Source organism: Leptonychotes weddellii, chromosome 2 (genome assembly GCF_054177405.1).
Source record: "Leptonychotes weddellii isolate Sample4059 chromosome 2, ASM5417740v2, whole genome shotgun sequence".
In the NCBI taxonomy this organism is placed as follows: domain Eukaryota; kingdom Metazoa; phylum Chordata; class Mammalia; order Carnivora; family Phocidae; genus Leptonychotes; species Leptonychotes weddellii.
In genome coordinates, this window is record NC_138370.1 from 37,778,720 (window position 1) to 37,794,983 (window position 16,264).

Sequence of the window (16,264 nt, forward strand, 5' to 3'; positions counted from 1 at the left end):
ACCGGCGAGCCGAGTGGTGTCCCGACCATACAGCTTCTTTGAAGTCTGTGAGTTTGGCTTGCGATTTTATTGTGAGGGTAACGGGAGCCACCAAATGGTCTTGAAAGGAAATTTGGAAAGTGTTGACTTAAACTACATTCGTTTGCATATTGGCACTTAATCTGTGACTTTAAAGAAATTAATCGGCTGTTAACTTCATGTTCAGAAAGTCTCATTCAAGAAGTTTTCAAAAAATAACAATGAAAGACATTGGGGAGAAAAAAAGCCAATAAAATGTAACACTTTATTTTTATTATTATTATTTTTTTATCTTAGAAGGAATTCACCAAAGGCTTCATATTATGCTATGGCATCTTTAATTATAAAAATAAGCAAATAAAATAACTTGCATCTGTCATTACCATGATATGTTTCATAACCTTTATATGCACATGGAGCTTAAAAATGTAATTTAACAATAAATAATGACATATACCAGATATGCTCACTGTTTATTCCAGTACTCAGCCAAAAACCTAAATATCATTTAAATTATAAATACATAATGCAAATATAATGGCACAAAAATGTCTAAAGTGCAACCAAATCACAATAGAAGAATCATGCAAACTGGTCTAGGTCAGCCCCCGAATCACTCTGTGCAGCAAACACAAGACGAAGCTTTGGAAGTTTAAAGGGGGGTTTGGAGGGAGTGGGATGGGATGAGGAAAAGAGAAGCAAAAAACTAGCAACACTGTGAGAACTGCTTCTTTCCATATGTGTAGATATATGTATTATAGATACATATAGAAGTATCATTGTGGGGAGAAAAGGGGGGTACCACGGTTTGAAGAGGTCACAGCAAAAAGAGAGAATCTACTGGGACTGAAGTAAGAGAGAATTTCGCTAGGAATACTCGTGAACTACTTGTCGCATTGGGGTCCTGGCTTCGTGGGTTTGCGAAACGGACACGACACACAAACTTGAAGAGCTTTTCTGGTTCGGAGAAGTCAGCCTGGCCTGGGGGTGGGGGGCCGGGGCAGGAAGGGCGGGGAGTGGAGAGGCAACTTAGCGTATGGTCTACCTGATTTCCAAGAGGCTAAGGCAGTGTCCATATGTTTGGGGACCTGGGGATGGGACAGTTCTGAGTATAAAAATGCTCTTAACAATCTGATGTCAGCACGCTTCGAGGCGGTGTGGGGACAAAGGCGGCGGTGTGTGTACCGCTGCTGCTGGGTCTGCTGCGATTGCTCTTGGTCCTTGAGCAGCACGTTACTGCTTTTAAAGGCTTTATGGTAAAGTTGTATTGCTTTTCATTTTCTTCTGGAGATGTGCCCTCCCTCCTCCCACCTGGATCCCTATCACTCGGTTTGGTCAAATCTTGAGTTTAACCTAGTGAGAGTCAAGCACCAATAGTTTCTACCTAAGCAAGTTTGGAGTGGCCCCTATAGTCCTACCCCTCCTCCTTCCTCCTCCCTCGACATTGACCTTTGGTGGGCAGTGACGCTCTTAAGGGACTGTTGGGTTCAAGGACGGTGACCCTGAGAAACTACTGTTGTTCATAGATAGGTTAATCATTTGGCTTTGGTGGTTGCCATCTTGTAAACATCACGGCAGAAATAATCAAACCACCAGCTCTGTTTCCCTCTTTCTTTCTTTTTTCTTTTTTTTCCTTTTCCTTTTTTTTTTTGTTTTGTTTTTTGGTATTTTTTCGTTTTTTTTTTTTTTTTTGGTTTTTTTTTTTTTTTTTTTTGGTTTTTTTTTTTTTTTTTTGCGATCCTACAGAGATAGCCCAGCTGCCAGGACTACTTTGGCAGGCAGTGTGCTACAGGACAAAAATGTAAGAGGAGTCTATTAAGGCTGGACAGCCCAGGGTTCTTTATACCCCCTCAGCCCCAAGTCCCCGGAACTGAAGACCCAAAGGCTGACTGACTCGTTCCTGACTGACTTAAGGGAAAGTCTCCCACGCCATCATCGGTTCACCGATGAAAGGTGGTGGGCGAGTCAGGAACTGCCACTTCCCAAGATAGACTAGGCCTTATCACACTCACTGTAAGTGGTCCAAGCCCAAGGGGATGCTCTTTTGGGTTCCTGTGATTCCCGGATGGATGTGACAGAGCCGTTTCAGGAGAGATCAAAGTCAAGAGTAGCCTCTGAGTTGAGGTGGGCTGGGAGATTAACATTTTACCCGGGGTCCTTCAGACAAACCTGTTGGTTTTTCCTATCTCATAAAGGCCCATCTTAAGTTTTGATGTTGAATAAAACTACTTCTACCCCCTTAGTTATAAAAAAGGCCACAAGGAGCATTTATGTGGATATCTGGAAGTGAGATAGTTAATTCCATTCCCAGGAAAAGAAAAATAAAGCTAAGTTACAAAACTAAATCTATATGCAATAAAGTTATTATATACTGCTTTGTTTAAGCAGAGTCCTCTGGAATTTATGTACAGTACATTAGTTTTCAGCTATTTATATTCCACAGTTAGACCTTAAGATTCTCTGGTTTTAAGACAATTGTTAAAGATACTTTTAAAGCTCTGAGCAGTTACAGTACATAAAGATGTTAGCTTTTTGTTTTTCATTAGATGCAAGAAGATGCAGGCTCAAAGCCCGGTTGAAGAGCCAGGGTTGAGCAATTTGGTAAATGTGTTGGAAAGGAAATTACACACTGGAGGATCAAGACCGTAAGACACTAGCTCATGACAGATCAAGAATTCAAACACGACATTCATATTCGTCCATGGCCAGCACAGATTCATCACACGAATTCCATTTAACACCTTTATGGGCATTTAAGACATGCATTTAAATTAAGTCGCTTCTCATCAGCTAACTCTACTGGGGCAACCATCTTAAAGGGCCCCACAGCTTCCAATGACAATGACTGGGCCTTATGCAAATGCTTTGTGTTTGAGAGGAGTCTGAGGGGACCTGGGGAAGGAACGTGATAAAAGAGGGTACTTTCTCCTGCTGAGAGGCAGAAAGATCACACATATTCTGTCTGTGGGAATGCTGCCATCGCAGAATGTTGGGATATTGATTACAGAAGCCTCGTTTCATGCAATTTTCTGGAAGGGGAATAGAAAATAGGAACTACTTAAAAAAAAAAAAAAAAATCAAACCAGGCACAGTACACTCAAAGTCGATGTGTGAACACCTTTAAAATGATGCTAGTCTGGCGAGGCTGTGAATACCTCTCCCTGCTTATGCACTCTCATGGGAAGTGCGTTTGATGTGGGAGGGAGAGGCCGCCTCACCTCGGAGGTTCCTGAGGAGGACTTTCAGCTTCTGTGGCTCGCTGGTGCGCCTCCTGTTGAAGTCAGCTCGCGGGTGTGTTTGGGCACAGTGATCCGTCTGCAGGATGTGAAAGAGGCTGGCCATGTTGGGCCCAATTTTCTCCATCAGGCTGTCTCTGATGGTGCTCACCGTGTCTTCGTCACATTCCAGGAGGCTTCGGACAAGCCTGTTATAGTATCTGCATTGAGGAAAGAGAGCACATGCAACAGTCAATCAGGGAGGGCAAGGCAAGACCCGGCCTTTCATCCGGGCTGCAGCCGACACCCATCCCCAGTTGCCCTAACCATGCAAATCCAGATGGTTCATCAGCTGAAGGTGGCTTTCGGCTCTAACTTTTATGCAACGTTTCCTAGTTTGCCACGGGACGTGAGACAGCTGTCGAGTTTAATGCTCAGGAGACTTAGGTGACACTTTGTGAAGAACTGGCTGCCAACAATGTCTAACAGTTTTAGAGACACACAATCGTATAGCTGGAGGGGATCACAGAGGTCATACAGTAGTTGTATATCATCATCTCATTTTATAAAGAAGAAACGAAGGTGGGAGAGCTGCAGTGACTTGTCTCAGGTCATGTGAAGGGTTAGTGGTAGAAGCAGGACTTAGTCAAATATGTAATGAGGTGAGCCCAGCCCTGGTGAGACTGTTAGATGAACAGTCACGCACGTGCATTTGCCGGTATTTTGATGCATCTTTGCGATCCGCCTTTTGCTCGGTGGTGTGTGTGCAGGAGTACAGGCACACGAAGGTTTCGGACTAAACTTGTATTTTTAAAGGAGGCCACTGCCTTCAGTGTCTTGTGCATTTTTCTATTCGATTTAACTTCCCTACCGTATACTCAGCTAGCCTTGCTAATGGCCATTGACTGATCCCATTCTCAGTCTTCCTTCCAAGGGACATTGTAGTCAGAAGGCCAGATGCCAGGCAATGAGGACCCTGAAGTGGAGGGACTGCGGGTCCCTGATGGTTGCTGCTTCAGTAATTCCAAAGTCTTCCCCTACTGCTCTAGCTTCTGCTGGCCTCTTCCTTTTCTGAGCATTTTACAGACACTTGGTTAGCATCACACAGGTCAGCATGCCCTGCTCGACTGTTAACTTACTGAAGGCAGGATCTGTGTCCTTGTTCTTTGTAACCCTCATGTGCCGGCGTCCTAGGGCTCTGTTGCCTGCTCACTGTCCATTTGGTGATTTATTTTGTGGTCATGGAGGAAATGGGGAGTTTGAGAAATAATAATTCTCTCCAATAAGTCAGGATTTCAGAAAGAGAAATTAGAGGTAGGTGTGGTTGGGTCTTACCCAAAAAACCTCGTGTTTGGTACCAGTCACCTTCGTCTGAGGTGCAAGTTCTTTAGGCAAACGGAACGCTGCGGCTAAGTGTTACGGCTCAGACACAGACTGATACTGACAGCCTATGAATTCCTTGTCCTGCTCATCGGGGAGACAGTTCAGGTAATTTTCCAATTTGAGTTGGGATGTGTTTGCTCCGTTTTGAGGTGGCACTTGTCAAAACCCATTAGCTCTGTGTTCACTAATAAGAGACTCTCCTGATGACAGTGACCTACAGTATTGATGTGGAGAGACTCTTTCCCCAGAGGAGCCTGCAGGTCGCTGGGGCCACAAGATCTTCCATGAAAAGAAACCTGTTTATTTTTAACTCACCTCACAGAGCACAGGATCAAACATCCTTCCAGAATAACTTAACCCCCCAGAGAGGTCCTTTCAAGGATGTACGGTAAACAGAGTGGAACACGGGTAATGAAGCAGAGCGGTCACCCTCCTGCGAGTGAGCAGAATGAAGCTGGGAGCCCCAAGCAAAGTGCCGTTGTCTGGGTCTCGGACACAGTCCTGGCTCTACCCCTCCCCCGAGGGAGGATTATATCCAGCTGTTGTTAAAATTGGGATTCTCTGGCACAGAATCACATTTTCCAACCCTTTGGAATTATAAAGCACATGAGTCAAAGCAGATCTCACTTGGATGGGGAAATGGGGAGAAAAATGGTTTTGGAAAAACTGAGAATAAACTACTTTGTACCAACAGCTTCAGATATCTACACACCCACATAGATCCCCAGGCACCTTTTTACTCTTGGGCTCTGCAAGGACATGGGTCCCCTTGATCTCTGCATCTGTTTTACAGGGTGATTAGATCTTACAGAATAAGGTTTCTGATCTCTCACCCTCCTGACCCCCAACCAGGACTTTATCACTTAGAAGTTAACCCTTCCATTTCTAGAAAGAACTGTCCACAACAGATTGCCCTCCCCTGCCCCCAGATGAACTGCAGAAGACCGTCTCTCCTTAGCTCAACATTGAAAGCTCTTGCCTGGGTGATGAAGTCTTAACACTGGTAAGGAAACTAAGCCTCACCTCTTTAAGGCCACATGTGTCCCTTGGGCCCCACTCTCCCTGTCTGAGGGCTTCTATCTTTTCTGTTGCTTTCTCTGCTTGCCCAGATAGGACGCCTGTTCTTGGTGTTTCTCCATGATGGCCTTGTCAGCCCGACCACCCTTAGTGACTGTCCCCAAATCCACCCTTAGCTTCTCTAGTGGAGCTTTGTGAACCCAACAAGGGCAGGCTAAGAGTGCTTGTTGGAATAGAAGATGTCCATGGCTCCATTAGCAGCTCCTCCAAGTCTGGGAAACCTGTCAACCTGTCCGGCCGCCTTGATGCCCACATCATTGGCCAGAGTGAGTGCCAGTTTAATCCCGCGCCTCTCCATTAAGGGCTGGAATACACAGGAAGGGCGCTGACCTCTGGGATTGTGTGGATTAATGAGACAGACCTTTCCTATCTAGAAGTCACCAAGTGAGATTTTTTAAGAGAGTGCGTCTCCAGCGAAAGTTGACTTGGCAATTGTCATGTATTTAATCTAGACACCATCTTGTACCAACTGTTCATGTCACTATAGCTGTTGGTAAGATATGCCTTCTCTTTGAGAAGAGAAAGTACACAAATGCAATCGTTGATCACCACGGGGCACATTTACTCAATTCTCCTTGGTATTCTATTTTTTTTTTTTCTATTTTTATTCCGCTTGGATTGTGGATATTTCCTATAGGTTCTACTGGTTGCCATTTTTGATGTAAGAATCAAATGGCTTGGTTCAAGGCCACATGCGTTCTAGGCCCAGCTCTGTCATTCACTAGCTGGGTGACCTTTCCTCTCTGGGCCTCTGTTCTTTAAATCAGCACAATGAGGTATTTAGTCTAGATAACTTCTGTGATCATCTCCAGCTATGACATTCTGTGTTTCTAGGGATTTGATATATATATTCCTTCTTAATTTAACAAAGATGGTGCAGGTCTGCTTGAGGACCATCTTCTGCAGGAAGACTTAGGACTAGTTAAGGAGATTCCTTTCTTCACCTTTATAGGGGATGGCGGGATGTGCTGCAGGGACTTGGTGGGCTAAGGGTTCTGATCACCCAGCCTGAAAGGACTTTTAAAGCATGTTTCTTTTTCCCACTTTGAAAATTCCCTCACAGACTTTTTTTTTTTCTTGGTAAAAAATAAGATCAGATATTCTCCATAGCTACTGTTTCAGCCATGCTTACCCAAATACACACATACTGCCTAGGAACGTTCTGTGTGAGGGTTTATAAATAGTCCTTTGTTTCCCTTGATCAATATTATTCTTCTGTTTCCTGTTCCCTATCCATGCCCTAGAGAGCTGGAAGCTTCGTCAGTTTTCCCACTCTGGATCTGGATTGGTCTGATTTCTTCCCAAGCCTCACACTGCTCAGCTTGCCTGATCAATTCTGCCTGCTCTCCCTCAGGGTTGAGAGAGCAGTTTGTAAATTCAGCCAGGGGGAACATCCAGCTCTCCTTTCTCTTCTGAGCATGTTTCTCTCACGGAAAACATCCCTGTTCTGGCTCCTGGTCCAGTCACAGGCTTTTGGATTCTCCCAGGCCCAAATCTCATGCTAGATAAGTCACAGGAAGGTGGAATGAACCTGTAACTACTTCCCTTCACAATTCCGTGCCAACTGGCACAACTTCGTGTGTATCTGTGGTGGGGCAGAGGCTGGGAAAGCAGGATGTTTCAGGAGAGTGAGGAGCTTAAATAGAGCAAATCAAGCCCAGCAGGGAACCGGAAATCTCTACAGTTCTGAGCAGGAATAATATTAGCCAGTTGAAGTGAAATAATTGAAGAAAGAGATGCATGGAAGATTCTGGTCTTCAAAGGATGGCCACTTTTCCCCACTTTCCTAGTAAGTGTGATTTCCCTGTGATGGAAAAGGGAGATGACAAGACTCCTTGTGACCATTTGCTAAAGGTGGTAAAAAGGAGACCCCCACCCCCTTGAAAGGAATAGTGGCCTGGATTAAAAACTCCTATTACTAGTCTCTTCTTAGATATTTAGGATCACCAGTACAGAATCTATATCATACTTTCTATAAGACCTCTCCCTTCATAATGGAAGATATGATCTCAGTTGAAATAGAGAGGTTCATATTGCCTCCAAATTGGTTATTTGCTATAAGTCACAAATTGTCACAGGATCCTTAAAGATCTAGACGTATAATAATGGTGCTGCCACCATACTCCTGCCCCCCAGTTACTACCACACAAATATATACTTTGTCCTTAACCCCTGTCTGCTAAGAATCCTTTTTTTTTTCCTTATGGTGAAGGGAGTCTCCAACAATTAGCCAGGGTTGGTTTTTTTGTTTTGTTTTTTTGTTTTTTTTTTCCTCTTCAGGTGTAACCAGATTCTTCTTAGGAGAATTTTAAGAACAAGGTCAATATAAAGAGATAGGCCATTTGAGATAAATGCTGGATTTGATTTTCTTATTCTGAGGAAATCAGTTAGGACCCGTTGTCACTTCCAAGTACTGAACCAACAAATTTATAAATTGACATGAGGTTCTGAAGAGCACTTAATGTGTAGGTAAGTGTGGATCAGAAATTTCACAAAGTTTTAATGTCAGGGGCATTTCCCTAAGGAGGCATTTCCCTAAGGAAGAGCTACTTTTCCTGTCTTCCAGTTGCACATGTGTGCCTGACTCAATCACTGGTCAGCCCCGGGAGGAGTGGGCTGTTGCCACTGTTGGAAGAAGGGTGGCAGCACCTGGTAGGAAATTAACCAGGGAAGCCTGTGTTAGCTCTCAGGTGGTCGGGTAACATGCAATACGACTGATCTTTGTCAGTCAGTGCAGATTTGTCCGGAGAGTCAAAGGATCCTAGCGCGTCAGGACTGGGAATCAAGTTTTAGGCTGCGGGGCATCACAGTAGGCTGAACTTGTCCCGCCCCCACTGTACCTGTCATACCTCCACCCCAGCCCCATGGACACCTCTCTTAACTTCATCACAGATGGGGGGAAGCCCAGGTCTTGCTGGGAAACCTTGTAGACCGTGGAATGAGATGTCAGCCCTCTCCTGGCTGGCAAAGACCGTAGCCAGAGGCACAGAGAGGCTGGTGCTCAGGTATGACTAGTTCAGTGGCTTTGGGTCATGTGAGAATACTGAGATGAGAATGTGCCTGAGCAGTCACCAGAACACCATTCCGGGAAATCTTGGATTAGAGAAAGGAATAACATAGGACTGGAAAGGAACACGGGAGTCATCTTGTCCAGCCATTTCACTTTTCACAAAGGAAATCCGAGTCCTAGTGAAGTGACATGGCTTACTCTGGGCCACCTACTGAAATACGTGCTTGGGCTTGGGACTGACTCAGAATACATGCAGATTTAAAAGTCTGCATTATGACATTTGACCAGGGTTTTAATAATGACCAATTGTACCGTGCATAGCCGTAATTTCAGCCAAATCTGAGGTCTCACAATCTTGTTTCCATAAACTTCCCAATTCCCTTCATGCTTATGGTGAGAAACTGACAACGAAAATGCACCCAAGGATGCTGCAGATGAAGCTTTCTATTAGCTGCATGGAAAAACTTTTTCTATAACAGTGAGAAAAAAAAATCCAGGCTGCTTAAGCTGTCACAACCAATCACAAACATATTTTTTTTTCCTGCAAAAGCAGGGAAGGCTGCAAGCTAAAATAAGATCATGACTGTGGCAATTAACCCCCTTCTGTGTCTGGCTCTGCCAAAGCCCCGCCTCCCCCCCTCCCCCCACACCATTGCAGAAAAGCGGACTCATTCTGTACCTGTTGGAGAAGTGATTGGGGAGCTGGACGACCTCGGTGATGGCTTCGGGGTTCCGCTTGGCGACGCTGCACACGTTCAGCTTGCTGTAGCACTCCTCTTGCACCTCAGCAATCATCCTCTGGAAAGTGGAGCACCTCCGAATGGCAAGGAAGACCTTGGAGGTGACCCCATTGGCGATGCACTTTAAGCTCTCTTTGACAAATGCTTTTCCCTGTCAGGCAAGGGGTAAGGGGGAGAAGCTTTAGCTCGAGCTGACCAGAGAGAACAGGGCATACAGCATGTGGAACTTAAGGGGGCTTGCCTTGGCACTGTCTCATGGCCATCTGCATGTCCTCGCAGTGAGAAAATTGTACGCCGCGACCAGGATAAAAAAAATGTCCCCACTCTCTTTGCCTACCTTCGGAATTGAGCTCCACAGAAATAACGAGACAGGGGAAAAAAAGAGATGAACCATAATCCACCACCCCGCAGCTTAAAAATAGCTGTGAAATGGCTTTGTCTTCTTGGGATTGAGACTTTGATAACTCACAAGCTAGTATGCTAGGTCATACAGTGAGGAGAACTTCTTTGTTCGAAGTACGTTTTTATTTCCTCTTGAAGAGGTAAAGATTTTCTGCTCGTCACCCCTCCGTTATAAGACAGCCTCTGTCAGTATGGTACGTTCGTGCATTAGAATGGGTGGGGAGTGTCCTGTACAGAACCGACTTTCTGGCCAAAATTGCGTGTGTGCGCATGTGTGCCCGTGCGTGCGTGTGCGTGCACACGCCGGAGCTGAGAATTTACGCTGAGGACGCTGAGAAGCAGAGCAGCTTCCCTACGGGACTGGCTCCCAAGAACAATAGTCTAACAGGGTGTTAAAGACAAGCAGCCCGTGGGAGGCATGGGTCAAGGTCAAGGTCTTATTACCTGAGTGTCAAATTTAGCAGCGCTGTACAAGAAGGATTTACAGATGTCGTACATCCCATCTGTGTCACAGGTGGAGTTTTCCAGGCATGCAAAAGCCCCACAGCCGACCTGCAGCGCACTGTTGAGGCAGCGAACCACTTCAGCTGAAAGAGACGAATCCATGCAGTCTGGGTCAAATGGTGAGGGTGTTTCAAAGGGGTCAAGGTGGCAAGAATCAAGGACAAGGGGTCAGAAGAGCATATCTTAGATGTCTGTGATGGGGCCAGTAGAGGGACCCATTCAGAGGGGGTAGGAGTGGAAAGAGTGGGGCAGGCAGATCTCTTGGCTTATAAGAGCAAGAGCACATGGAAGGAGAGGGAGGGCGTGAGTTTTCCCTCTTGGTCTCACCATTACATACAATGTTGGTGGCTGGAGAAGTAAGGCCAGAATCTGCGGAATGCAAGTGCTTGAAGCAGCTCTGTAGCATCAAAGGGCATCCCTTAGAGCCCGAAAGCATGGGAAGACAGGAGGCGATGGCTGGTGGGCAGGTTTTGGAAGTGGAAGGGCCAGGGAGTCCATTTGGCTTCCGAAAATGCACTCCAGAGTAATAAGAATGGAATTTTAGCCTAAATGGCAGAGAAGACTTTGCCCGGAGTTCATCTGGAGACCCTTCCGATTTAGGGCTTTTAACTTACCTTCCCATTGGCAGAAAGGGATCTGGTCCATTCATGTTTCATCCCAACCCCCACCATAGGACAGTGCTTAGAGGTATGCATAATCTCTCTCATATTAAAAGCCATTTCTTTTTTAAAAGAGAAACACAGGTGTGGAATAACAAGGCCAAGGCACCCCTTGTGCAAGACTGGAAGAAAAACCGCAAAGAACTTGCATGAGGCTTTTTACATTCTGGATAAGATCTCCCATAAAAGTAATTTCTCTCCTTCAGAAGGGGGGTGTTCTGGCAAGCAGCTCGGCAAGAAATGATCTGCAGCCTTCATACCATAGGATTCTCCTCTGAGATCAAAAGCGTGGTTCGGTTAGGCTTCCCCTCCCCCTCCCACCACCCGCAGCCTCTGGGATGTTACAAGTCATTTCCCTAATTATATATTTCCACGGGTTCAAATTATAACTTTGCTTTAAGCAGTTTTAATATGCATTAGGGTTGCTATTGTTTTAGGCAAGCTCGAATTGTGAATCACTGCATTTCTATAGCAACTAAGTACAAAAGGAAGTGAAGTAAAGCCCTCCTCTAGGCAGGGACCTGTGCTCTTCGCAGGGGAGGGTTGTCTGCAGCATTTGGACACCTGCGATCTCATCTCGGCTGACAGTTGGGGGAGTGGGGGCAGCAATGTTAGAGGAGCAAGCCGGACAAGTGAAGTCAAAAGGCAGAGGTGTTAGTACCGGCTTCCTAGGGACGCTTGTCCTCTAGAGGCCAAGATAATACACAATTAACTGCCCCAGGAGTCAGAACCAGAGTGACACCTTCCCCTTGAAGAAACTGCTGCTATGTTTCACAAATACTCTTTTTTGAGGGTCCCTCTGGCCTGGGGCTGCACGGGCAGCCTAATGAAGCATGAGGAAGCCGGGAGGAGGAGAAGGAGCAGTGTCAGGGGTGGGATGTGTAGGGTTTTCTCTGCATCTGCCCGGGATTTGTCAGATTTGAGGGCTACGGTTTCGTCCATCTGTCTGCAGAGGGAGCTTTCTGTGTGCTCTCTGAAGGGGCAGGGAAGTCCAGTTATGGGGTCTTAAGGGTGAAGGAAGGGGAGCAGCATCTGACAAATCATGTCTCACCTTAAGATCAGCTTCAGCTTCTGGAAAGTATAGAGAGCGCTTTGAAGCATGCCAACATTCAAGCCTTTTCCCCGCCCCCTTCCCCCCCCCCCCCAAGAGGGTACGTGCCAGATTTCAGGCAATCAGGCTAGGCTTATGCAATGAAATACCCTCAGCAGAGCGCCCAGCTTCTTCGTTAGTTGCATGCAATTTATTAAACAAAGGAGCTCCACTTCCTAAGGCTATTGGATTACACTGGCAGTTTATTGCCATCAGGCATGAAGCACATTTATTATCAAGATCAGCCGTCACAGACACAGTTGCAAAAGCGAGAGGCAAATGAGGACAGCTCTTTGGGGGAGAAACCGGTCCTGGGTTTGCCGCTTACCTGAGTTCTGAGCTGCCACCCGGGATTTCCTGGGGCTCACAGAATCATTCTGCTCCGCCTCATGGGTTGCAGAAGCACTGATCACCAGCACCAGAAGCACTGCTGAGTTTTGGAGCATTCTCTGAGAAGTTTCCGCTAAGTTGTTGGGTTTTTTTTTTTTCCTCCCCCCCTTTCCTCTTTCCCTCTCCCGGCTTGAGTGAAGATGTGGATCTGGATACACTGAGAGCCTAGGTGAGGATTTGATGAGGGTTTTTTGTTGCCGCTGATGCTGCTCCTGCTGACGCTTTTGCTGCTCCTGCTGCAGTGGCTGTTTCTTGCACCTCTGGCTTTTGCAAACTGGGGGCCCAAGAGCTGCACCCAGGGATTTTATAGCCGTTCTTATCGGTCCTTAGGATCAGGGACCAATCAGGTCCCTCAACTGGTCTGGCTAGCCAATCGGAGGGCACGCTCATTGGGCTGGAGCTGTTTGACTTCTTAGAAATATTTTCCAGCAAATTAAAAGTACCTGCTGCCAATGTTTTACATGTGTGTGTGACAGTGTGTGCATGGACGTGTGAAAAGCTATTTTCACGGAATTAAGGGATGACTGTGTATTGATTGAACTAAAGGAAAATCATATGAAAATCTCAACAAGGTGCTTTGGGAGATCCATTTTTTTTTTTTTTTAATGAGCTACTGGCAGCGGGGGACGGGGGGGGCAGCATCGGCAGGATGGGGAATGTGGTCTCTTTGGATTCTAATTTAACCTCTTTATAGCAGTTTTGGTCTGATTTTTCCAGCATACTGTCTGTGTTGTAAGCTACATGCACAACACTGTCCCCATCTCGTTGATTCATGCATATGGGTCTGTGATGCACTCTGGTTGCATCTGGGCATCCGGAGTTCTCACTCACATATATGAGCCCCTGAGGAGGGACATATGTGAGTGGAAGGGCCCTGATGGACTGGGATAGGATGGCTCTGAGCTGTGGCCCCAATTCCTCTATTGACTTGCTCTATAACCGTGGTCAAGTCCTTTTACCTTGTTCTGCCTCTGTTTCCAAATCTGAGAAATGCCCACGTTGGAATCTAGAATTACTTACATCTCTAAAACTCTGGTTCTCCAGTAACACAAATTAACCTCGAGTCCATCTTTTTAGTCACCGGCAAGATTGCAAACTCTAGGAGTGTTAGCTACCATAGCTACACACATGCACACCTCCAGGCTCAACAGAGAGACATTGGGAATGCCTGGAAATTAACAAACTGTGTTTTCAAGCCCCGGGACTTCATAATCACATTGAAACAATAAGCTGGCCAAAGCAAGACTAAACCTGCTAGGTAAACCAGTTCATTTCTTGGGGGCGGGGAGGGAGTATGGGGGCAGGCAGGACTGGGAAGAAGGAGTAGGAAAAGACCAGAATGTGTAGGAGAGAAGACTGATAAGCTGTAGACTTAATGGGGAAATTACAGTGGCATCAGAAATCATGCCTAGTGTAGAAGCTCATATTTCCTTATAAGTTGGCAACACTGAGGTATGTCCCCAGCTTGTGAAGGAGGCTGATGATCCAGGAGAGGACTTATCAGGGTAAAATAAAAAAGTGGGCATTGCATTAAGGACTGGAGTGAAGTGAAGGGATTAAGCAAGAAAACCTTTACAAAATTTTAGGACATAAATAAGAAAGGGCCATTGGAGAGTCACAGACACAGGAGCAAGATGATCTTGCAAAGAAACAGAGACAGTGGTTTTAGTTTAGATCCCAAAATCTTCAAAGGTTGAGGAAAGAATGCCAACTCTACTAACCACAAACCAAGACTCAGCTCTGTATGTGTGAGGGGAGTGGGCGTGCTGAGTGATTCTAGCCCCGCCCCACTTACACAAAAGGATTGTTTGGGAAGCATGAAGTTTGCTAGAAAAAGGATGGAGGAAATAAAGGATAAAGGAAATATCTAAAGGCAAGGAAGAGAATTTTCACATTTTCATTAAAGAATAAGTACATTTCAATTTAGATTAACTGACAGTATTGGCATTTCTCAAGTACCTTCTAGGCTGGGTGCTGGGGGCTGAGTGGGGGAGGGTAACAGAGAAGAGATACAGGAGAAGGAAAAGTAAGGACTCTTGTTGTTGAGTTTGCAGTCAAGTTGGAAAGGTGGTCAACCTCAGTCATGTTTCCTGAAGGGTCAGGATGTCAGGACCTTGGATGGTAAGAGAAGGTCCTGGTCAACACTGGGTAGAGATGTGGGGAAGGCTTCATGGAAGGGGCTTCAAGGAAGGGTCAGTGTGGGAAGGATGTGAACTGCGGTTATTGCTTTGAAAGAATTTGGGAAAAAGCTATGACTATTTCATTTTTTTAGAAAGTTCGTATCTGGGAAGCTCAGAGATTGTCCTTTTTGCTTTAGGCAGGAGAGGTAGACAGATGGCAATGCAATATAATAGTTCAGTGTTCTCTTCTAGAAGGAGAACAAGAGGAGAGATGCGTGCATTTCCCTCCTGAGGATCTTGCTTTCTGTTCCTCAGCATTCTCTACCTCCTTAGCTGTTTCTCATTGTTCAAGGCAGCCCTGTTTGTTTCCCTTGTTGGCCTTTCCCCATGTTGGTCTACTGGCTTGGTAGGGTGTAGAGTGATGATTTCTCCCATCCACATTCTTTCCCCCATTATCTGGGGGAATCCACCAAAACACAATGTCCTTCCTACAAGTGTCAGGATGTGTTTTGTCTTTTCTCTGATGTTGATTTATTATTGTTCCTTCTTATTTCACTCATTGACTGTCACGTACCTGGAGGTTCATTGCCGGGTGTGTGAGGTGTTTCACAGGGGAGATAAGCTGTCAACTGAAGAAACCCAACAGCGGCCAGCCACTTTGGTGTGAATGTAACTAGCATGAGCATCAGTGCACTTGGGAACGTCACAGAAAGGAACTGGGGTCTAAGGAGAAATGCCCAATGTAACGTTTCTTCCCAAAGAAGAACAGTTGTAAAGTTTATGTTGGGCATTTGTACCTAAACGGCAGCTCAAGGCTCTCTGAATGTTCACGATCATTTTACTCCTATCTTGGCCTTTGATACAGCAATGATGGAGGAGTCTTGGGAACTCTGGAGGTGATGTCTGGTCTTTTGCAAGTCTCCTGGGTGGTATGAGAGAATATGGAGGAGTCTGAGCAGCAGATTTCTGAGTTCGAATTTTATCCTGCAAGCAACAGGAACAGGGAGTCATTGAGCATTCTTGACTAGGAATTCTTAAAGGATGCACTGAAGTTAGTGTTTGGGGAAGATCTTTTGATCAGACTTACGATGGTTTGGAGGAAGAAAAGAATGGAGTTTAAAAAAAAAAAAAAAGAAAAGAATGGAGGTTATAAGACTAATTAGTAATACTAGTTTGTGACGATAAGGTCCCGGACAACTATGGTAGCAGTGAGAAAGGAAGAGAAGAAAAAAATATGAGAGCTATTTTAAATACAAAGGAAATTATCAAGTATTCTAAGAACCTCCTTGGGAAAAAACAAAAAACAAAACCTTTCTCCTAGTTTAATGATAATGGAGACAATATACATCCGAGCTTTTCCCGCCCCATTTATTGGGAATGGCTTTTATGGTTGACAAGATTATCTAGCATGTCTGTTGGGCAGGCACTTTCTGGCTTCTGTTAACATAGTAGACTGACCTGGCCAAAGGACTTGACTGTACTTCCGGTAGATGAGGAACCTTCCCCAGCCTGACTGTGTGAGTTGGAGGTGCCCCAGGTGCAGTGGGTGGGAAGGAAGGGGAGGCTTTGCTGTTGCCCCCAAGCAGGAAAAGTGCAAAGAAGTGGGTGGGAGAATCTGCCAACACCTAAGGCTGGGTGATGATACCCTGGCTGTGC

General features: G+C 45.6%; 1 protein-coding gene across 1 annotated transcript; it reads right to left on the reverse strand.

Annotated features, from left to right (window-relative positions):
- Positions 1 to 264: 264 nt before the first annotated feature.
- STC1 (stanniocalcin 1) lies at positions 265 to 12,748 on the reverse strand. The gene is made up of 4 exons (XM_006729685.3): positions 12,427 to 12,748; positions 10,290 to 10,432; positions 9,383 to 9,594; positions 265 to 3,454 (listed from the first exon to the last, which is right to left on the reverse strand). Exons 1-4 carry the CDS (start codon positions 12,542 to 12,544, stop codon positions 3,184 to 3,186), a joined length of 744 nt encoding a protein of 247 aa, XP_006729748.1. The 5' UTR covers positions 12,545 to 12,748; the 3' UTR covers positions 265 to 3,183.
- Between the last annotated feature and the right edge of the window lie 3,516 nt (positions 12,749 to 16,264).

Excerpts from the sequence above, each read along its gene's own strand:
- STC1 (XM_006729685.3), bottom strand. The coding sequence starts at position 12,544 with ATGCTCCAAAACTCAGCAGTGCTTCTGGTGCTGGTGATCAGTGCTTCT. Across the intron at positions 9,595-10,289 it reads CTGCTAAATTTGACACTCAG|GGAAAAGCATTTGTCAAAGA; the intron begins GTAATAAGACCT and ends CTTGCCTGACAG. Across the intron at positions 3,455-9,382 it reads CCCAATCACTTCTCCAACAG|ATACTATAACAGGCTTGTCC; the intron begins GTACAGAATGAG and ends TCCTCAATGCAG.